General features: G+C 43.2%; 1 protein-coding gene across 7 annotated transcripts in view; it reads left to right on the top strand.

Moving 5' to 3' along the window:
• FSTL4 (follistatin like 4) overlaps positions 1-23150 on the top strand; it is a 187198-nt gene that overhangs the window by 154478 nt on the left and 9570 nt on the right. For all 7 annotated transcript variants that reach the window (XM_085236443.1, XM_085236441.1, XM_085236442.1 and 4 more), the window contains 4 exons: positions 6309-6429; positions 13712-13873; positions 14776-14910; positions 20771-20889. In XM_085236443.1, coding sequence (XP_085092569.1) covers positions 6309-6429; positions 13712-13873; positions 14776-14910; positions 20771-20889 — 537 coding nt within the window. The remainder of the gene's footprint in view (positions 1-6308; positions 6430-13711; positions 13874-14775; positions 14911-20770; positions 20890-23150) is intronic.

Raw genomic sequence — 23150 nt, forward strand, 5'->3', positions numbered from 1 at the left:
AGCCAGCTCCCTTCAGGGAAGGCACTCAGGGAATGAAGGCTTTCTCCTAGTCTGATGAAAAATCAATAATGGCCCTAAAAAGCACAGCTCCTGGGAACTAGCAATGTGTGGCCGTCATTCATTTGCTATTGTCACTTGTGTGTATCGATTAGCTGATCTCGTAGAAAGTACAGGGAGAGGGTGTCCATCCAACATGAGATCCACATGCCAAATTCTTGATGTCTTGAGTGCTCCTCTCCAGAAGAGACAGGTGCCAACTTCATGCAGGTTCAGTTGTGTAATGTTTGGAGACCAAAGCAAATGGCCCACCTTAAAAGTAGAAGTCACCTGGACCAGATTGCTCGTTAGAACAGGCTGCATGAAGTAGAAACGTCCCTGTTGATGGTTTTAAAGTAATTCCATTGTTAAATAATAAAAAGATCAGGTGTGAATAACCCCACTTAATATCCTGCTAATAGGAATGAGGCCTTTAAGATGATCAAACCCCATGTCATCCTGAATGCTGCAGTAAATACAGTGATGTGAGTACGTTACAGGAACTTGCATATTTAAAGCCAAGGTTTTTTCTTTTTCGAATCAAAACTTAAGAAATTACTCAGTGCTTGTAGTGTCTCAGGTCTTGGAGGCTCTAAAATAGAGGTCAAGTGGAAAATTAATGCTTACAGTATCTTCTGAATGTCATTTCTCACTTTTCTATAGTAAAGACCACAGAAGTTGTATCCACTTGGTGCCTTCAGTGGGGGAGCTTAGTTTTGTGTCACAGCCCAAAGTTTGCAGGTGGTTACTGCAGATGCAGGAATACTTGCATGGGGACAGTGCAGTTGTTCACCTGGTCCTAACTGTCCGTAGATGATAAGGGTTCACCTCCCTAAACTTGTCATTTTTGTGGAGGAAGGCTTTCTCTCAGCAGCCTGGGTGGTTTGGTTTGTACTTCTTACAGATGGGCACAGACCTTGTGAAATTTTTGAGACATGTGAGATGTAACTCTCCTAGAGATGAATTGCATACGCTCTGTCTGGGTTTTATAACAGAGAAGAACTATAAATACAGCGTGAAATTTCTAAAAATGAGCAGGAAGAAAGGAGCGAGCCAATTAAAATCAACTACTGTCAAGTGCCGAACTGGGCTGGCATGCTTACAGAAAGCATCAGAAGAGCTGTGATGGTGAGATGGATGAGGGCTCTTTGGAATCAGATGTGCTGTCCAACGCTTGCTCAGGCTGATGCAACCAAGAGTTGGGTTACCAACCAAAGTCTCTGCCTCTGTGCCGTGGGCAGAAAGCTGGAGTTGTTGCATCCTGTTTTCTCCCAGAGTCAGTTGTTGTTTGATCAGACTCACTGCTTTTCTCTGCAATGGGTGGTAAATCCGATCAATAGACACGCTTCACTGAGTCATCCCTCCTTTCCACCAGCAGGAAGACCCACCGTGGATTTTCCTCATCCTATCATCTCTCTGGGTTTCTCAGGATATAAAGTCATCCATTTTTATCTGTGCTATAATTGTACGGTTATTTTAAAAGGCTGTATCCAAAAAATTCAAGAAAAAAACTTTTTCTGGCTCACCAGCAAAGTCTTCTGTTGTGCTAAATTCTTTAAGCAGCAAAACAGGAACAGAGATAAATTAATATCCCACTGAGCTGTTTGCAACAGTTTTCTGGCATTTGCTTAAGGCTGAATTTTTCTCCATGTAGAGTACTAAAGTGTAAGATGCCGTGTGTAAAACCAAGAACAAATAATATTAATGAAGCATAAGTTCTCAGCTTGTCTCTGCAAATGAATTATTAAGAGCACCAAAGAAAGTGATTTAAGAGGCCATGACTAATTTAGTTTTTATTATTTTTATATGAATCACTCACGAGTCTATTGTAAAAAAAGATCAGAGACGTTTGATTAGTGTGGAGAAATCACTTTCCAAGTGATGGCCATTGTTGGAGATTTTGCATCTCATTAAATGCTTGGGTACATTTTGTTTTAGAATCCCGTAAGCATTATCGGAGAGAGATTTCCAGGACTCTGAGGATCAGGCTGGCTTTTTAAAGCAAACAGTTGAATTTTCATCTCTGTGTTGGTTGCTATGAAAGTGTGACAGCGTTGATTTCCCTCTAGTGGAAAACCAGTGACACCAGCAAGCCTCAGTGCCAGGACTGGCTTTGTCTGGAGGAGGAACCGGAGCTGTGTTTCCTTGAGCTCATCTGGGTTTCTTCCTTCCAACCATTTAAGACTAGTTTGAGTTTGTTTTCTTCCAGTAAGTGGGAGTTACTCTGGCCTTCTATTCCAAGGCCAGGCTGGATGTGGCTTTGGGCAGCCTGATCTGGTGGCTGGTGACCCTGCACAAAGCAGGGGGTTGAGATGAGATGAGCGTTGTGGTCCTTTGCAACCCAGGCCATTCTATGATTTAAAAAAAATAAAAATAAAAAAAACCCTGAATCTGCCATATGCTAATTGCTCTTTAAAATAAGACCTCCTGGAAAACAGTTCCTTTTTGCCAAAATTTCAAAGCGTTTCCTATATGCTCCCCCTCTGTGTCGGAACAACCCCAAGTCCTTTGGAAAGCTTTCTGCAACAGCTCTGAGAAGGGAAGCACATGGATGCCATCGCAGTCAGTGGGCTGCCCCAGCACTGTGCCCACTGCCATCCCAGTGTGTCAGAGCTGGAGATTTGTGGCATTCCAGCTCCATAATGCATTGCACCTGTGACAGAACAGGAGCTGGATTTACAAGCAATAGGTGATGTTTTACACATTTCTAAGCACCGTGTCTCCGAGCAGCAGCAGATTGCATGACCAGGGAATGTATTAGAAAGGAGGAATGGGTAAATAAATATGAAAAATCTTCTGTTTGGAGGAATTGATGCCTTACCTTATCAGTGGTGATGGAAGGGAAATTCAGTACAAAAAAGTGCATATCCTTTTTGTTTTTTTATCTGCTTTGTTATTTCTTGAAATGGAGTGTATGCAGTGGCAACATGGGTTGTGTTTTTCAGATTACTGAGCAGTTATCAATTTAAGTGCAGGGTGGTGGCTTTCTTTTAATCTTGAAAAGTTCAAATGTATCCCGAGATATATTTGTTTGAAGGGTAGCTGCAAGGTGTAAAAGAAGCTCATGAAGGGCAGAGAACTTTGATTCCAAAAAGGGAGAAAGAACGAGATGAACTGCTGGGGGAGTCCATTTGTCAGCTGTCACTAGACGACCTTATCAATTATGAGAAATTATAAGCACAGCTTGCTGATTTTATTTATTTATTTATTTAGTTTTTAACCCAGAACATATAATGTTATCTTATAATGAAATTCATAAAATGGAGGTGAGAACACCTTGTCCTTACCTGACTGCTTTCCTGCAAGCTTTGCTGTTGCTCTGTAGCTGTTAGAAGGGTTTCTGTCTCTTGCTCCTAGATTTTCATCACTTCTATTTCTTCCCCTTCACGAGAAAACTCAGCTTCAGCAGTAACAGAGGATAACTATGCCCCAGAAGTGACTTTCTTCCCTTTCTCCTGCTTGCTTATCCTTTGCCATGGGTCTGTACATAAAGATGTCTCTGCAGTTTGCCTTTCTGCATTGTGGGGGAATTGTAGGGCAGACCCAGCTCCCAGAGTTGCACAGCAGTGTGACTTTGGGCAGCCATGAGATGCTCTGCTTGAAAGGTGTGATAGCTTTAGGGGGGAAGACTTGTGTTACATCATTTTTATAGATGTTTCTGGCTCCTTCTGAGTGCTTTCAGGCTCGTGGTGACTTGGGAACTTGGCTTTGCAAGACAAAGCCATCTGAAAAAGTCAAAGCACACAGAAATGTTTCCTCTGCCTTTTTTAAGCATGAATTCTTCTCGTTCCCTTTGCCTATTTCAACCTCTTCCCTCCAGTTCTCCCCAAGAAACTTACATGAATGTGTTTGTATGGAGGGGTGGGTGGGAGGATGGATGGATGGTGGAACAAGCTCAGAACTTGACTCTAAAAAGATTTTATGGTAAATGGTTTTTGAGAAGTTTTATTGGAAAAATTGTATCTTTATATAACAGAGAATAAACAGAAAGTGTTTGCGTATAAGAATGCATGCATATATATCAAATGTAACCGTGAAATCTTCATGCAGTAATTACATCCACAGGGAAATGCAGGGAGAAACTGTAAGCTGCAATAAATAAGCACACGGGAAGAATCACTGATTTGTTACAGAATTCAGTGTTCTTTTTGTAGCAACAGGAGATTCAGTATTGAACCTAAATTTGGTGATTACGTTTTCCTTCCCACCCCGAACCCTGGGGTTCTCAATAACGTTGTGGTCTCATGTGAGCTCTAATGTTGAGCAGATTATTTCCCTTCTGAGCCTGACAGGAAGGGTACAGCACTGCCTGGATTGTATTTGATGACCTTTTTTAAGTGCTGGAAGATAGAAAATAGTTTTTAAATGCTATAAACCATGTTTTTTTTTTTACTAACAAAAGGTTCTCTTTACAGGATTATTCTCTTCCTCTCCAAATGCATTTTTCTTGTAATCTGGCATCAGTTGGTTTTTTGTAGGAGTTATTGTATTAAATGTATTACATTAATACATTTGTACGGATTGAAAAAAACCAGGCTGTCCATAAAAAGACAATTACAGAGCACAAACCAAGCACTCACAATATTTTCCTGAGATATCTTAAAGGAAGCGATGTGCTTAGAACTGAAAAGATTGCATTCTACTGTATTTCCACCACTCCGTATAAATCATTCCATAAAAGTGGTCGTCCTGCTTTTATTGACCTGAACTCAATCTGAGTTGCTTTGGGCTTAACTTGAAAAACTGTTATTGAGTCCCCTCTGCTGCATGCGTCTTCTCTATCTCGTGCAAATATCATTTGAGCAGGGGTGATAGCTCTTCTATCTGCAGTTATTCCTGCACCTTTGTTGTTCAGCAGGAAAGATCTAGCTGGCCAGGAAGCAGGCAAATGCTGGAAATGGGAAATTTTCAGTGTGTATATCTGTGATGTATTGGGTAGCTTAGCCTGTTTGTTCTGGATGCCCAATCTGCCTGACGCCCAAAGCACCACTCGTATCTGAGATGCTTTTGGTTGTAGGTAACGAATTTCAGGAGCATCTTTGGCTTTGTTCGTGTTCAGATCCGTGCATGCGTTTGTGCCCACGGCGCTGTCAGAGCAGCAGCAGTGCTGTTATTTCTGTCCCCCTCAGATCAGAAGAGAAGCAAAATGTCGTCCCACCTGCAAACTCTGCCTTGTAGTGTCTAAAAATTAGGGAAGACCCCACACTTGCCTTTGCTGGCCCAGGGCTGGGCTGTGGGGAGGAGGAGAGGCAGAGGGATTGCACAAGGAGTGTGACTTTGCCATTCCAGCTCTCCAACACTCCCCCTGTTGCGTTGGTTTCATGCCACCCTGATTATTAATTGCTTTTTACCTTACTTTTGTGATGAAGTTGTGCGAGGAGTTGAATTTAGCATACTTCATGCATGGAGTTAATTAAGGGAAAATCATTCTTTAAGCTCATTAACTGTTCTTTAAATATATCCTTCTGAGTTTCCGTGAAGGTATGAACACTTTGGGGGCTGTAAATAGAAGTAACAAAAGAAGCTGCTTTGTGTACCCATCAGTGCTACTGTTCTGTTAACTATAATTTGACATATATTCCTAAACAGAGGAGTTATGCAAAATATTCAGTGCCCAAACCTCCCTAAAAACAGACCTGCACCCTGCTGACAACCAAACATTGCAGCGTGACAGCAGACATGGGAAAGGGAAGGGATAAAAAGAAGGATACTTGTCAGCCAGTTATAGATGCAGGCAGGCTGATTCCAAGGAAGTTTCTCTGAAAGAAAGCCTTTGTTTTGTTTTGTTTTTTTTTCCCCTTTCTTCTGCCTGGGATGTGGTCTGAGAGCTGACAAACAGCCTCAGCTCTTCCTCATCAAGTCTCAAGGTTACCGTGTGTTTCCTGAGGAGCAGCACAGCTAAAGGAAGCCTCAACCCGCCCCGAAGTTGTGTGCTGTGCACCTGAGGTTAACGGCTAGATGTTAAATTTCTCTATAAATTAAACAGCTGGAGATTGCTATCTTTTTTTTTTTTTATGTGCAAAAAGCACCTTGTTAACAACCGGCACAAAAGTTCATATTCTCAGATGAGTTACTTTGCCTTACTCTGAAATTGCTGCTCATTTTCTTCTTCGCATTGATTTACGAACTCTGAAATTTGCTGTTCGGAATTCAGGCTGTGTTCCCAAGCTGTGCTGCTCTCCAAACCGCTGAGCAGGTCACCTCCCTTCCCGCGGCGTGTAACACACTTTTACTAAATAATAAGGTGCCTTTCCTGTCTTTTGTTGCTACAGGATTTTGGAGAAGACGATTCCCTCTACATCACCAAGGTAACAACTATTCACATGGGCAATTACACCTGTCATGCCTACGGCTACGAAGAGCTGTATCAGACCCACATCCTTCAGGTGAATGGTTAGTAAATGGCATGTGTGACAATCCACTGAAAACGTTCCTGTAAGCAAAGCTGCGGGTTAATCTTCGCACAAAGGCACGAAGAGCCACGCAACAAATTGGCTTTGTGTAGCAGATCAAAGGCACCAGCAGTTGGCTCACTTGTGCTATCGCACGGGCAGTCGAAAGAAAGGGAGCATGGGGGGACGTGTGTGCCATTAGCTGGGCTGTAACTGGCACTGACAGCTTGTTTTACCGTTTGTGTAGCATTTCCAGAGAGTTTTAGAGCGGTGTTTCAGAGCCTCTCTTGGACTAATGACTGCTTTTGTTGCTTCAATACTTTCATTTTCCAGAGAATAATTTCTGTTGCATGAAATAGGCTAGGATATTTAAATAAATACAGCACTGTGTTTCCAAAACTAGTGATCCACCTCACAGCTATATACAAGTCATTACCTGGCTGTAGCCAGCTTGGTTCAGCAGAGGGCTGTTCACATCAGCTGAAGGCACAACCCGCTGGGCTGCAAAATGAGGGCAAATGGTTTCCGAGTGAGAAAAACACGCGGGCCGTATTCCAGCATCTCATTCAGCCACTCCTGGGCCATGTTTGAGCCTGGTGGCACTTTCATTCAGATATTTGCCATCTTTTCTCTGGGCTCAGACCCATTTGGGCTGAGTTTAAAATCACGCTGACTCAGACGGGTGTTTGTGGGGCACTTGTTTTGTGCCCATCCTTCCCCTTGCACAGAGCAAGGGACGCATTTCAGCCCCTGCCTGCAGGGTCCCTCTGCACTGCACCCGTGTGATGTAATCCCACAGGTAATCCAGCCCTCTGGGTGTGATTCATGTTCCCATTTTGTGTCCAGTTCACACAGGAATGGGATACAGATGTCACTGCCCCAACTCTTTGTTGGGGTGAGAATGAGAGTGCAAGGGACCAACGAAATCACTGTCCAACTTGAAACCTGTGCTGACATAAATCCAATCCCCTCTTTACTTCAGATTCTTCTGCGTTCTGCTATGAATGTATTGAATCAGCAGCTTTGTTACAGTAGATCCTTTACAAGGAAAATTATTGTTTAGTTACTTCTATAGGTGTGCAGAGACCTCTGCCAAAGAGGGCTTATCAACAGATGAGAGCAGATAACTACACCCAGTTAACAGAGGCTGATACAAAGGGAAACAGCACGTAGAGACATTTAGGCACTCTAGGAAGTGCTCAGATGTTGGGTGTAAGTTTGGCTGCAGCTCAGGTCTTCGGCCATGCCTACGTGCTCCACCCATAGCGAGTGCCTGGGGAAGAGTGCGAAGCATCCGCTTGATTTGAATGAAAACAGACTTAATGTTTCCACATAATAATTTGTCATCTTTTGAGAGAGTAAACTGCAAAATCTGAGCAATATGGATAACTAGATTGTGTGTGCTGCAGCTGGGAAAATAGGTTTCCTTCCTCAAAGTGCTATTTGTTTGACGAATGGCAGCTGAAAGGAAAGCATGCTAACAACTTAATCCCATTATATTATGTGATATATTATGAGGCCTGAATGGAGTTTAGTTGGCAGGCGACAATGTAGTCTTTATCATCACTGAGAATTTAAGGCCCTAATGCTTTGAAACTAAAACCAGAATGGGAGGAAAGCTGAGGAGAGTGCAGGGAGGACTGTGCTCGTGTTTCAGAGCTGCAGTGTGCTTGTGCCTGCTGCTTGGGTTGAGCTCCATGTTTGCTTTTTAAGTGGAAGTTCCATAGCGTAGCTGCATGTGGGTTTTCTTATTAGTGCAAGAACTCAATGATACAAAAAAAAAAAAGAATAATTATGATTATTATATTATATGTTGTATTTTCAGTGTTGCTACGTGGTTGTTAAACACTGCAGAAAAATGCCGTGCATTCTGCTGTCAGCCCAGGCTCACTAGAAAACCATAGCTGCAGAAAGGAGATTGTAGTGAGGTGCGAGTCAGCCCCTGCTCTTGGGTAACAGCAATAGGATGAGAGGGGATGGCCTTACGTTGTGCCAGGGCAGGTTCAGCTTGGGTATGAGGGAAAACTTCTCCAAAGAGCAGTCAGGAACTGGCACAGCTGCCTAGGGAGCAGAGCAGTCACTGTCCCTGAAGTTATTCCAGAGTGGGGGGATGTGACGTTTGGGGATATGGGCAGTGGGCATAGGGGTGGGCTGGGGCTGGATGTGGTGATCTTAGAAGTCTCTTCCAACCTGAATGATTCTATGAAAACGCTGTAGAATGAAAGCACTTTGTTTTAGAGCACCTGGTATTCCCAGAGGAGCCACTAGGTTATGCAGAACCGGGATTTTGCAGGCTGCCCACATCTCCAAGTTCCTGCTGGTGTCCCTGCTTATGTAGCTGCTGATGGTGGGGCTGCAGGGCCGATGGCAGCACAACGCTGCTCACCCTCAGACACATCCCGAGGCTGAGCACATCTCAGAAATCCTTCTTGCTTTTTAGAGCCGTAAAGGACAAATTGAGGAATTTCTCCTGACAGGAGAAGAGGGGAAAAGCTGAGCTGAACTGAGTGAAGATGTAGAGAATCTAAGTATAGTTCATTGTCTCTTTTCAGCACTGGGGACTCTCTCTGTCTGTCTGTATCAGACTAAAAACTCCATCTTCAATGTGGACTTTTTGCTGCTGCTGTTCCGTATTAGGCTAAAGCTGTAAGGGGATGTGACAGCAGTAAGTCAGCCAGAACTGGGATGTATCTGCTTGCCTGCCTCCCCCAGGGAGGGGATAATACACTTCTAACATCAAACAGACAGTTCGGATTTAGTTTTTGTTTTGTTCTATTTCATTCTACAAAAAAAAAAAATCCATTTTTTTTTCTTTTTTTTTTTTTTGAAATAGAGAAAACTCCAAGTTTCTTTATGGGGAATAAGGAGCAAAAGAAAAACCACTTGGAAGCAGTGGGTTTATCCCCAGTCCTTGCCAAGCTCTGTGTCTGTGCAGGCAGGCCCCTGCTTTGGGCAGGTTTCAGTTGATTCAGTGCCTTTGGGAGGTGCAGCCCCTCTCCCAGGGTCCTCTGATCCTTTTTGTACTGTCTGGCTCATTGCTGAGGCTCATAGCTTCATCTTACAAGGTCTTTTCCTTTTATTGCCTCTTTCTCCTTAAAATAATCCGATCCCAGCCACGTACCCCCTCTTTGCGTGCTCTGTTTTGGTTTTTTTTTCTGACCTAGCTGAAGAGGGGGGAAAAAAAAATGGTTTTGCTGAATGCCATACAATGCTTCCCTTGTATTCACATCTAAATATGTAGAACCAGGTGAAACACGCAGTCCTCTGAGGTACCTGGGCAGGTATCCAAACAATCCTGCCCTGGTGCTCCTGTGCAAACTACTGAGCAAATCCACTGAAATATTTATCAGAGCTTTTAGCGCAGGGCTACAGGAAGCAGTGCTTACTGTGCAGTATTCATCGGGACTTGCTCAGCTCTTCTGGGATCCCATAAATAATACGGACAGACCCAGAGGCTCCTGTGGACAGACCGAGGTGAGAGCTCTGCTAAGCAGAAAACACGAAGCCCACCCCATGGATGGCCCAAACCATTGGGTGGTGTTTGCTGGGCAAGGGGCACAAAGCAACACACGTGACACGTGGTTGGGGTATCTTTAGGGTGAGCTCACTGACCTTAGGATTCCCAGCAGTTATAACATGTAAATCAGTGCTTTTGTAGATGTGGCCATTCGTGTCTGTGGAAAAAACAAACCTATTGAAAGGCAGCACTGAGTTTAAGAATGAAAAATTCATCTTGGGTGCTGTGACTTTGATCAGGAAAAGTGAAGAACAGTAGGAAAATTATGTTCTCTCCTGCGTATGGATATTGCTTGGGAAATGTGTTCAGCATGCACCGACTGCAGGGAAGAAAGGCCATTTATCACTTTCAAGAGGAAAAAGAGTTGGTGAGGATAAAGAATCTCATAAAATTGTAATCAACTATGAAAATTGATAGTTTGCAAATCAAGAGACTGCTGAGTGTGGGGCATCATTTTCCTTGGTCCTTGCACTCTGCAAAACATCAGCATAAATCAGAATATTGTATTCCTTGAAACTAGTTGGAAAAAAAACAATTCAATCTTCAGCCCAATGTCCAATAGGACAAGTTTTCAAATAACAGAGATGTTTTAAACACAGGTTTTGTTAATGTGGCATTTCAAGAGAAAATACATAAGGCTGCAAACTCCTTTCAACTCATAAATAGGAAGATTAAACCATCTGAAATGAATGATTAACATGTTAATTTAAATAACCACTGCAGTATATAGGTGCTGCAGCAGCAATGCATGTCTTTAGGGCTTGATAGTGCTATCTGTACCCATCGTGTGCTTTATCACCTGAGTCGTTTTACTGTAAGGAACTGTAAGGAAGGGACTACTCAGTATGCAGTAGTAGGCAACCTACCTAATCTCCTACTTGTTTGAGTGCCTTTTTTTTTTTTTTTCTTTCAACTTTGCTTAAGATAATAGCCTTTTTATATTGCCTTTGGCTGCAGGCACAGTAATGGTTAGTAATGATATATATTCACCAAGGGAAATAGCAAAGGGTAATCCATATATTCCAAAGTCTGGAGCTGAAATCTTTGCAAGTTTAAAGTAAAGTGTGCTTACTTGGAATGTATTAATTTGTAACAAGGACAATAAAAATGCATTCTGCAGTTTGCTGTTATCGCAAGGCAGCTGCATGCAATAATTTACCTGTGCAATGAATTATGCAAGACAAGTGAGGAGAAATAAAAAGTTTTAAAATGAAAGGAGCAGGAGAATGATAAGAAAGCAAGAACAGAGGTGCAACACGTTTTTTTGCAAGGTGAAAAAACAAGCAGTCTCCTTAGCAATCACTATTGAGAGATGTACACCTTGCTGTAATTTCAAGTTCAGCCAGTTTTCAGACAGAATGTCGATGCAGTGTCTGGGACCCCTGAGCTACATTGTGCAAGGAGTTCCTTCCGGAGAGTTGGAGAAGCTCTCTGGATCATTGAGCACCAGTTGGCTTCACCGGGGTTTGGGAATCTCACCTGCTTGAGTCCTGTGACATTCTTTTTAATGAGGTTTTTCTAGAAGGCAAACCACCTGCTTCTTGTTGTACTCAGGGGCATGGTTTAATGGGGAAATGGTGGTGGTAGGTGGGTGGCTGGACTGGATGATCTTGTAGGTGTTTTCCAACCTTGGTGATTCTGTGATTAATCTCTGAACCTCAGTAAATTACGTAGGCTTTCAGTGGACCTAAATTTAGTTCTACAAATGCTCTTAGTAGCAAACAGATCTCATGTGAAACAGGCATTGGCTGCAGGACCTTTGTACAATTCTGTCAAAGTGGATGGAAATGAGTTTCTTATTGTACCTGGAAATATTTGCTCATAGAAATTGAAATTTGCTTTCCAAGGTATAGCAGGAATTAGAAGCTCCTGACTCTTATTCATCCAAACTACATGGATGCTGTATCTCATATTGATGCTCAGAGCAGCCCCGGCTGTTCCAGCTGCAGAGCTTTCTCTGCTCTTCTCCCACTCCATTGGGCATCTCCTGAAGTCAGGCAGAGCATCAGTCCTGACAGTAATGGCATAAAGAGAAGGTTAAAAAAAAAAAAAAAAGCGAGTGCTTTTATTTAGAAACTGCATACCCAATTTAAAAAAAAAAAAAAAAAAAAAAAGTCTTAACTTTTTGGTATCCTCCTGATTAAAAAACCTCTCACGCAGTGCTGTGCTGACTGCCGTGTGCTCCTTACAGCCATATTTCCTTTTCTTTGTAAACAAAAGAAGTGGAAGAAAAGGAAATAAGTCCACCTGGCCAGTGCAGAAGCGGGATTTAAAGATATGCCTTTGCTAAATGTCCTCATTTTTTTTTGCTTCCCAGTTGCCTCCAGGCGTTTCCTCTTAGATTACACTTGAACAATCTCTCTCTTTTAAAGCTATAAAAACAAGTAGACTTGAGGGCTTTCTGTCATGGCTGATTTCATTCCAAGTATTAACCAGAGCTGATGACTCAGTGCTTTTTTAAGCAGCTGGTGGGTTAGACAGGGGTAAAATACGTCTCTCTCTGGTAAGGCTCATAAAAAAAAATAGAAATAGAAAGATGTAAAGTGTGTGCTAGTGAGCGTAATTATTCAAACTATCCCCAGATGGATGTATGGATATATAGCATGCTGCAAACCCAGATTTCATTTTATTGTAAAGCAACTGTTGAGTGTGTTTAATTTTGTCAGTCCTGTAGGCTAACGATGGACTGTGTAAAAGCACAGTAGGGAGTTAGGTACTTTAAACCAGTGTTTTCCAGTGGAAGTTTTTTACTGACTCATTTGTGCTTTGCTGTGCCCTCCATCCACGCTCACACGTTCTCCTTGACCCTCTGTCAGCCCCTGCTGACGTTGGCACGAGTGGCTCATTTTCCTTGAGTCGGGCCCCTGGGTTGCCCAGACCCACATGTTGCATCCAGGTGTGATTCTGAGGATGGATTTACAAAAGAGAACAACTTCCCATAGGTGCATGTTGAGTCCCAACAACTCCTGTGTTGCTCAAAGCTGACCACTTGATTATGGAGCAGAGCAGCCCAAGATCACCCTTCCAATGCCATCAGCACTGCTAACTGGAATGCTTCTGGTTCTCCCAAAAATTTTATCATTGAAAACTGTTAATAAGTTTAATTCTTGAATATGTGTGCCCTGGGAGTGCCAGGAGGAGCACTGTACAGAGAAAGTGAGAATATTGTTAAGAAATAGTTAATGGGAAGTATTAAGTCTGGTTGGTTTGAGCAATAAAGCAGCATGATTGAAAATCGATGGGCTTGTCTGAAATGGTAATATAATTGGTCGTTCTGCCAATTTAGTGTATTAAATGGTTCAGAGGTGCCTTCCTGAAACAAGGTAAGTCACAGTTTGAAAGCCTCTCAGAAGAATAAGTTACGAACCCTTTATTTGTTTAGAATAACAGGTAGTAAATATATAGGCCATTTTCTTATGCATATTTAAAATGTTGACTTGTGGTCTATCTAATAGGAAAACAATGCGCAGGGCCTGAATTCCTCCCTTAAAAGGATTCAATAGAATTTAAACTTTAATTTCTCAATGTATGAATACCTTCCTTAGGCGTTAATCCAACTTCACCCAAGTTCAATCAGTCGCTTAACGAAGGCAAGCCAGAATGGCCTAAGCACCACATCCAACCTCCAAGTTGTTCCCTGGCGTTGCTTTATTAGTTTGTTCTCTTCTATTATTTCCTGTGTTCTGCTCCAAGTTGGGCTGTAGCTTTGAGCTGAGAGCCGTGGGCTGGTGGCTGAGCTCAGCATCTCCATTCCGTGTCCCCGCAGTGCCGCCGGTGATCCGCGTCTACCCTGAGACGCAGGCGCAGGAGCCCGGCGTGTCGGCCAGCCTCAAGTGCCATGCTGAAGGCATCCCTAATCCCCGAATTACCTGGCTGAAGAACGGCATGGATATCGTGCCAAAACTATCCAAACAGCTCACGCTCCTAGGTAAGAACGGAATTGTGATTAATTAAAGTATTGTAGATGGGGATTAAGGAGGATTATTTTGCACTTTAAGCTGGAAGTTCTTGTACTTTCACTAAGCCACAGTTGTTGAAAATGGTGTTGTAAAGCCCCTGTTCTTCCTTTTTATCTTTTTCTCTGGTGAATTTCTCGGGAAATACAGTATTGATTGATATAAGTGGTAACAGTGCTCTGTTAAAAGACACTGCTCCTGATTCTGCGCTGCCTTTCCTCCTGCGTGTGTCTTTGCACATCAGAGGAACAGTGCATTAAATTTTGTTTGGGTCTGAGGCATTACATGGTTTGTTTGTGTCTTCTCTCAGCCACCTTCTGTTGGTCCCTACATTGCAAATAAGGATGGAACAGACGCAATGAAAATCAATTGGATTTCTTTGCAAAGTGCAAATAAATTAATTAAAAAACAGCTCCCTGCTGCCCTGACTGTTCCGCGATGCACTGCAGCCCTTCACCAGCACTGGTAGCACAGCTACTCTTGTCTTGGGTGCAACATCTCAAAATCTTCCAAAGGTTTTGGATAATGATCCCACTTGGAAAATCAAAGTGATGGGAGGAGTTTAGAGAGACCTCTCCCAAACCCAACTTTTTGGTGATGTGGTGAAAAACCATTTGCAAAGCCAATGTGTTAATTTTGTTTTCCCACTGAACCAAGCAATATTTAACAAGGCATACCTTTAACTTACTGTATCCTCAGGATTTTCCTTTGGTCATTTCTGACACCAAGTTCATACGTGCTGATGGAAAGAAGCAACACATCAGCCCTCATAAGGATTCCCCCAAAGCCCCCGCTGATGTAGTGGGAACAGCAGGCTGTGATGGAGCTGGATAGCAGCGATCAGGAGCTCTGCTCATGGGTTTCTCTCTTGCAGCAAACGGGAGTGAGCTCCACATCAGCAGTGTTCGCTATGAAGACACTGGTGCCTATACCTGCATTGCTAAGAATGAAGTGGGAGTGGATGAGGACATATCTTCACTTTTCATAGAAGATTCTGCACGAAAGACCCGTAAGCTTCATTTACCACGTATTTCTTTCTTTAAAGTGAGATGACACAAATGCAGTTCAATAATTTAATCCATTGCATGCATTACGTGGGGCTCTGAGTCGTAAGGATTGGTTATGGTTTTGAGAAGGAATTGTGTGGGGAAGGTAAAAATAAAACCGGTTGTGCAGGACAGTGGTGCCTTTCATGTGCCAGAATTGTGCTGGTATGGGTAACAGCTTTACTGAAGTAACGAACTGGCAGTATTTTAGATGTCAAAGAATCCAAAATGTAATACTTTGTGGAACGAGATACGGTTTCAGAATACATTTTTTTGTTTTCTGTACAAGACTTTTTCAGCTAGTTGCAAGTTGAATTTCTCAAATATTTAGATGCTTGAAAGATGCTCTGATTGGATTATTTATTTTTGTCTTTATTTACATCTCTAACTAGAAAATAGGTTTCCCTTGGCATGAAATTATCTTCCACTTCAGAGATAAATGTTCGCACAGCAACTCCTAGCTGCATGTCTCCCACTGGAGCGTGGCACTGTTGCCTTGTCTGTGCTGTCCCCAGAACACAATTAATGAAGGAGGTGATTAGTCGTCCCTATGGAAAAGCTTACAGAGGCCTGAGCCTTTCTAATTCTGCTGCCTTAACTACCTGGGAGATTGCCTGGGTTCTTGGTGATACTAAAAGTCTGGGTGCAAATGTGATTTTTGCTATTTTCTGGCTGTTAGTACAGAAGTTGGCCATAAATATGCATTCTCATGGCAATTCTTCGGGAAATATATTCCTTTCCTCATTAAACAGATTTATGTACTCTTGTTAATATCATGAATACTCGAGCAAGGAAAATTACAGTATGTTGAAAAATAATTGGATGTATCCTAAATAGAAATTCAAATATAGATGTAGGGTCTGAATCCTAAAAGAGAACGCAGCTCTCACATGAAATTCAGAGAAGAAATGCTGCAAAGCGTGTAGCTGCCATAACTGCCCATCTCCGGCTTCTGAAAGATCTCATGTGTGCTCATAGGAAAGTCACAGCCTGTACCATACCTCCAATTACATTTAAAGATGGCATCTTCAGTTCTGTAAGACTTTGATCTTTGCACAGGCTGAAGTTGTCTTCCTTTCAGCGAGGATTCTGCCCGCGTCATAGCTTCAGAATTGCCTCTAAGCAGAGCAGATGTGTTCTGAAATAAGCACCTGTCCTGATGGTTTGCTGTGTTGGGATGAATGTTTCGGACTTTTCACAAGTTAAACAGTTCATTTAAACGTGAATATTAATCCAGTTACTTGCTACAATGAAAATTTTGACATTTCTTTGTTGTTTTTTTTTCTTTTTCTTGATTATTTTCTGGCTTCCCCAATTTTCTGATGCTGCAGTTGCAAACATACTGTGGCGAGAGGAAGGTACTGCAGTAAAGTTCTTTTGTCGTAGTGATAATGTGCTTGTCTGCTTTAGTAATTCCATGATGGGCCATTCTCCACTGACCTGCCACTAACTCTGCCAACGTTTGCAGTTACCAGATTACGTACAGAGCAGAAGCTTAAAAGCTAAAGTATTCAATTGAGAGGTATTGCTCCAGCAATATCAATCCTGCTGATAGCTTCTTACGTCTTCCCACCGTGAAATAATAATAGATAAAAATAAAATACATAAAAATGCGGATTTCATATAAACTGCCACCAAAGCAAGTAGCCTGAGATTCTCAAGCTACATTAACAATTATGCAAGTGTCAGAAGTGCTCCCAAATTACCATAATCGACCGAGTAAGGCATAAATTCAATATGCTGCATTTGTAAGCAAACAATTCAAGCCCTTTCTCCTCAGTAGCATGTATTGATGTTTACTAGGTGAGCAACAAAATGGTGTTCTTGTCTGTTAAGCAGAAAAAAATCCCTCAAGTTTTACTTCCCTCTGTCCTTTAAATCGATGCAGGGTAAAGGTTGCCCCGTTTCTCCTTGTTTTAATTGGCAGTTGAGATCTTTAGTTTGATTAAATTTATAGTGTGCCCTGCACAAGGTCAACATCTGCGTACCTTGGAAGCTAAATGAGAGGTAAAGCATCCTAAACAGCTAATTGACTCAAATATACTGTGGAGGCACCTGAAGTCAGAGCTGATTTGATTTTGTATGCACTAGTACTGTGAACGTTTCTAAAACACACAGTGAGATGCCCACAGTGGGCATCCTGCAGGGAGAAGGCTCTTGAGTTGCCCAAGGAGTGCAGGCATAAGCTGCTGCTTAGGTCTGCCACATGCATGTGGGGAAGCCGGGACCTTGCAGCCCTTCCAGCCCCACAGAGGTCTCTGTGCACAGCAGAGCTGCCTGCTGCTAGCGCCCCTCTATTCAGGTGATTGCTTAGGAAAGGGCTTTGGAGACCATTTCATAAGGAACGTCTGCATCTACCCAAATGAGAGCTGTGCTCCACGCACTGGCTGGCAGCTCTCTGATTTGCTCAAATGGTTTTGGGAGCAGAAGGAAAGTGCCAGCCCTCAGTGACCAGTGCTGCCCCGGGGTGCACCTGAGGTCCTACTGGTAGTGCAGGGATGTGCACCCACCCAGAGCAACCAGCTGGAGACCATATGAAACAGTTCTCCAGCTTTTATCCCCAAATATGCCACCTGCAGGTGCCTGATGCATGGCCACAGAGTGCCTTGATACCGCCAGTGTTCCTTAAAATGGCATTCCAGGCACTAAGAACTGCAGTTTCCCTTCTGCTCAAAAGTTAAATCTTTAGTGCATCTAATCATCCCTCGTGCTCCTTTTTAAAGAGTTGGATAACTCTATCAGATGTAGAAGCGTAGTAATGCTTAAAGAAAACTAAAAAGTTGGTTGCAAAAAATCTTAATATAACTGTATTTAACAATTTGGACTTAATGTTTATCAACCTTGCTCATTTTTAACAAATTATGAGCAGTTCATAGGGAAAACACAGGCATTGAGAGCAGATTTGCTGCTGATGTTCCTAACCAATTCAGCATCTTTAAAGGAGGTTTATTCCCAGCTACATTCTACAGTATTTGTCCAGTACCTCCATTCCAAGCAAAGAATCCACTGAATGGAATCAAGCATGTGAAATGTGGCACAGAGAAAGCCTGGAGAGAGGAATGTTGTCTCGGTTTTTGCATTTTAACATATTCTGTTAAAGTGAAAATGTCTGTGTGAGCAGGGGAAGTATTAACAGATGGATTGGTAGACTTGAGCTCCCTTTAAATGATCACATCCTCACGGCACAATGCCTGTGTCAGCTACAGCCCTTAGGAAGATCCCAGTCAGAACACTGCATGGAACAAGCTTTTGCTGCAAGTCAGAGCTGTATCACGAGTAGTTTGTCACTTTAAGTCAGTCTGTCCTCAACACCTTTCATAGACCACCCAGAAGGAAAGCTCCAGAAGTGAGTGCACATAGCACGACCTGCCAGTTAAACATGAGACTGGAAGCTCATGCAATATTTATTCAATATGCAAGTAAGTTCTTAGTTTTTGTAGATAAAAAGCTGTGAGTAGCCCAATTGTAAAGTAGAGATTTGTTTTCGTGCCAGCCTTTGTTTTCACAGTGAGTGTTGCTTGCTTTATTCTTGGATAACAGGAGCCTATCGTGGCAGCAGGCAGCCATCAGTTATATAAAGGCACGCACTTAAAAAGCTGAAAGCCTTTTAGTTACCTTATGTAAGTTCTAAAATACTTCCAAGCGTTTAGATTAAACTGAGGAGAATTATTCACATATTGGATCAGAGGAGAGTATTCCCCAGTGACAAATTCGCCCGTCTTAGATGGCACTCTGTTCCTCAAATAAGGAAAGCTCTTGTTGTTGGCACATCTTCAGCCAGCAAGTGTCCCAGAGAGGACGTGTTTTGCTGGTTCCCATGGGCTTGTTCATGTTTGTACCCCAACCAAGACTTGGCAATACCTTTCAAGTCACAGCAGAACACTTAGTTTGCCTAGCAAAAAGCTTGCTTTGTTTAAAAATCAATGTGAAGGTTACTGACTGCAAAAGCATGTTGATTTCATTCCATAAACTCTGACAAGGGTGCACCCTCAGTGTACCTCGGTGCTGTTAGGAAATGGTGTCCAGTCACCAGGAAAACTGGCACTCGTTTTACTCCAAAGTAAGTGGTGGGACTTGCCCAGTCAAAGCCTACTGAGGTGAAATCATTACAAAAGTAATTCTGTGACAAATTAAGGCCTTAATTCTGAAATACACACTCATTGTATTCGGAGCATCAAATAATCATGCTGCTATCGTGCATGAAAACAACGGTGAGCATCTTCACAATGATCATAGTTTGTTGCCTGCCTGTTTCCACTTGTTAGGATTAAAACCTTTTCCTCGTGGAAGTGTGTGCACTCATTCCAGGTGGGGCCAAGCTCTGCCCTCTGATGTGTTCACTCAAATCCCATTGCAGCAGGTGGGAGCTGTGTGCATGCTGCGAGTGCAGATTTTGGTCCAAAATGCCCCAGTGAAATGCTTTCACCTTATATTCGTAAAATGAGCACTCAGCCAATAAGGTAACTTAGTTGTCAATGGGAGTTCAGTGCCTTTTTTCCCTGTGCATGATCCCTCTTGTGGCATCACATCTGAGGATCCCAGCTCCCGGTGCCCAAACTGGGGTATTTCTGTGCTGTGTTGTAGAGAGACTCAGCTTCAACATTGTCCAAACAGCAACACCCGATGCTGAGAAGTTGTACTCTGAAGCCACTTATTTGGCACAACTAGAGGGTTTTTTGAGTTAAAAAACCCTCCTAGCCTCTCTGAACTCTATCCTGAATGAAATTCTCCAAAAAAGACATTTATTCAAATTATATGTGTTCATACTGTGAAGTTTTCTATGATGATTTGCCTTAATCCTGCAGTCCACCTCTGAGAAGTGAGAAACTCTGTAGGCAGCTGCCACCACTGGCCCAGCTGAAGGCGCTGTGATGTTCAGATCCGTAGAACTGGGAACTTACTTCTCTAAGCTTAAAATATAATTAACAAGAAATTACAAATTAACACCATACTGTTGGCAGATAAGTACACTATCAACATTACTGGGGGTGACAGTGGTCATTGCAAACATTTATTGGTGGTACCAAAAAAATAATTAAAAAAAAAAAAAAATGATGCTCAGATCTTTCTAACTCAAGTGTTGGAAAAGATCCCAAACATTTCTTAAAGATGCACATTCCTGCAACTGCATGTAGCTGAAGGACTAAATTGTCAGTGTTTCATGACATTTCTGCATGACAGAAATGAGAAAGCGTGACCTAAAAGCAAAGCAGTGACAGACAGCTCCCCAGATCTCCTGGAATGCCCCTGTTGTGGATAAATGAGTGCTATTGCAATGCTGAAGTACTCCACATTTGTGAATTACAGTTTGCAAGATTTCAAAAATGTATTTGTTTTGGTGGCTACCATTGAGTTTAAGGAAGCAGAGGATATATTTTTATTTGCGGACATCTTTAAGCGCATGCATCTTGCATGGTATGAGAAGTTGACTGTAATAGGACAACCCTATGACTAATTTCAGCTGAAACTTCTCTCTCAGTTCTCAAATTATTAGCAAACTTTATTGAATGAACTCATAGGGAAACAAAGCCGCAGTCTGAGTTGGTTGCAGTGTCGTGCAGGGGCTGTGTGAACCACGTCCTGCTGCGTACATCGGTGTAGAGCTGAGCAGTGACAGTCGTGCACGGCTGCAGCCACCAAGGCAATGCATTTTTGAAGGTGTCTGTACCTCTTCACTCCTTGAAGCCCTCGTTGTGACATGAAATTTGATTTTTGTGAATGCACCGACTGCATCCGAATGACCGACTTTATGTAAGGCAGATTTTGTTTGGGGAGGATACATAGAGAAAAAATTCTGCTTCTTTTGCTTTATTTCCCTTCAAGGCCTGAGCGTGGGGAATATGTTCTATGTCTTTTCTGATGATGGGATCACAGTCCTTCAGCCAAACGAATGTGAAATCCGGAGGCACATCAGGCCCGAGGAGAGGATCTTCTCCAGTTATGTAAGTCCTGCACTGACAGCTGGGGAATGTTTCCTAGTCTCTTGAAAGGTTGTCGTTGCCTCAAAGGTTGGACCTTGGTGGGCTTCGCACAGCATCCCCAGGGTGCATCATCTGCTCTTGAAAATTAAGAGACCTCCACGTGGGAGAAGTGTGGGATCAATTTCCCAGATTAAAGCACAGCAGGGAGGGAAGGAGGGATGTGGAGAGGATGGCCTCCAGGAGGCCAGGCGTTGCCAGTGACCTGTGTGTGTGCTGCACAGAAATACATTCTCCCAGGCAACAAAGAGGACCCAAGGAAATGGCCGCAAGTTGTACCAGAGGAGGTTTAGGTTAGACATGAGGAAAAACTTTTTCTCTCAGAGAGTGGTCAGGTGCTGGAATGGCTGCACAGGGGAGTGGTGGAGTCGCTGTCCCTGGCAGTGTTCAAGAGGTGTCTGGACGAGGAGCTGCGAGACCTGGCCTAGTGCTTGTGGTAGTAATGGTGATGGGAGGACGGTTGGACTAGATGATCTTGTAGGTCCTTTCCAACCTTGTGATTCTGTGATTCTGTGAACTACTGCACCTCCTCAAGGGACAGGCTCAGGAGATGCTTTCTTAATTGTTTCTTTGCTTAGTTTTAAGGGAAGACCCAGTTAACAGAGAGAGGTGAGCATGTGGTTCCCTTCTGAGGAAAAGGGTTCAGCCTTGCTGTCAGTTCACTGCTGCTATGGGTCACCATCTTCTTGTAAGCCTGCATTTGGTGTTCTTCCAAGTCTCATACATTCGTGGTTGATAATGTTTTGTTGATTTAGGTTTGTTGACTTTTTTTTTTCCACTGACATATTTATAAACCTTACTGGAAACTCAGCGATGCTCACCCCAGGATTGGCCCTTAGCATGGACTTAATATTATTAACCCACACTTCAGCTGTTACTACAGAAGGGTGTACACACCTTGTGTTTCCTTTACAAAGAGCTGTAAATGTTGAAGGGGTGGTTCTGGAGAAATGGCGTGCAAAGCACTGCAGAGAGAGGGCACTGAGAGAGAGAATGTCAGCACAGTGATGGGCATGAAAGGGATTTTTATCACCATTATTTGGCTGCCTTACAGAGAGACCTTTCAGCATTTCCTGCAGATATCACAGGGCCCTTTGCCATGCTGAAGGGAGGTTTGGCTTTTTTTTTTTTTTTTTCCCTTTCAGCATCTTGAGTGTTTGCCATGTGGATAGTGATATCATCCTGCAGTTTTAGGAGGGCTCCTACACTAAAAGTGGTTTTGTTTGCTATTAGAAGTGCAGCAAAGCAGTGTAGCAGAAAAGAGGGGTGAGCTCTCCTTGGCGGGGTTGGTGCTGTGGCCGAGGAGCTCTCAGCACTGCTGAGGATGAGGAGGGCAGTCCAGAGCCTGTTTGGTGCTTTTGCAGCATGTTGTACCTTGCTGTAGTATCACTTCATCCCTTGCACGTGGCTTCCAGCAAGTTCTTGACAGGGCTGTGCTGCTTGCAGGTGCAGTCTCTGTATTCCCACTCATTGCTCTGACACAGACTTGGTGGTGGCACTGCTTTTGTTTCTGCATCCTCTTACTCTGAGCAAGCTTTGCTGCTCCATTTGCTTCCCCCCTAGGGGCAATGCCATCATTTAAAGTGACCCAGCTGCTGTGCTGACAGGATTTAAACCAAACACTTGTGCTGTTGTACACGTTCCTTTCGGTTTGTCCTTTCCACATCACAGCTGGGTCCAACACAAATGCTTGTTCCCATAAAGCATCTCAGCAGAAGGGAAAGTCAGGAGAAGGAGAAAGATTCTGCTGAGATCCCATGTCACTTTTCCTACTTAGGGTTTTTCCTACTTAGGGTCCCAGTGAGCTCCCACGGAAGCTAGTACAGGTTGTGCACGGGGCTCAAAGGGAGGAGATCTGGAACAGAATAGGGCACAAGGCAGCTGAGATCAGGGTTTGGTCCAAGGCATCGCGATTTGGTTCCTTTGGAACGGGGGAAGTTTCTATGTCAGAGCCACATCTGATGGGACCCTGCCTGCTTCGCTCCCATGTCTTTGTTCACAGCCATCACAGGGCAGGCTCTCCCAAGCTGAAAATGAAGAACGTATGAAAAAATATAAAGCTGTGATGTAGTTAATATAAATGCTGACAGCACTGCTAGTCTTGATAAACCAGGGTGTCCTTCAAAATGCAGATCCACAGACAACATCATCATTTAAATGCAGTGTGTGTCTGCCAGAGGTCCGGCTGCGTGATGTCCTGGGGCAGAGCCAGGCTGCAGCGCAGT

The sequence above is a fragment of the Meleagris gallopavo genome, chromosome 15 (genome assembly GCF_905368555.1).
Source record: "Meleagris gallopavo chromosome 15, MGAL_WU_HG_1.1, whole genome shotgun sequence".
Taxonomy (NCBI): Eukaryota; Metazoa; Chordata; class Aves; order Galliformes; family Phasianidae; genus Meleagris; species Meleagris gallopavo.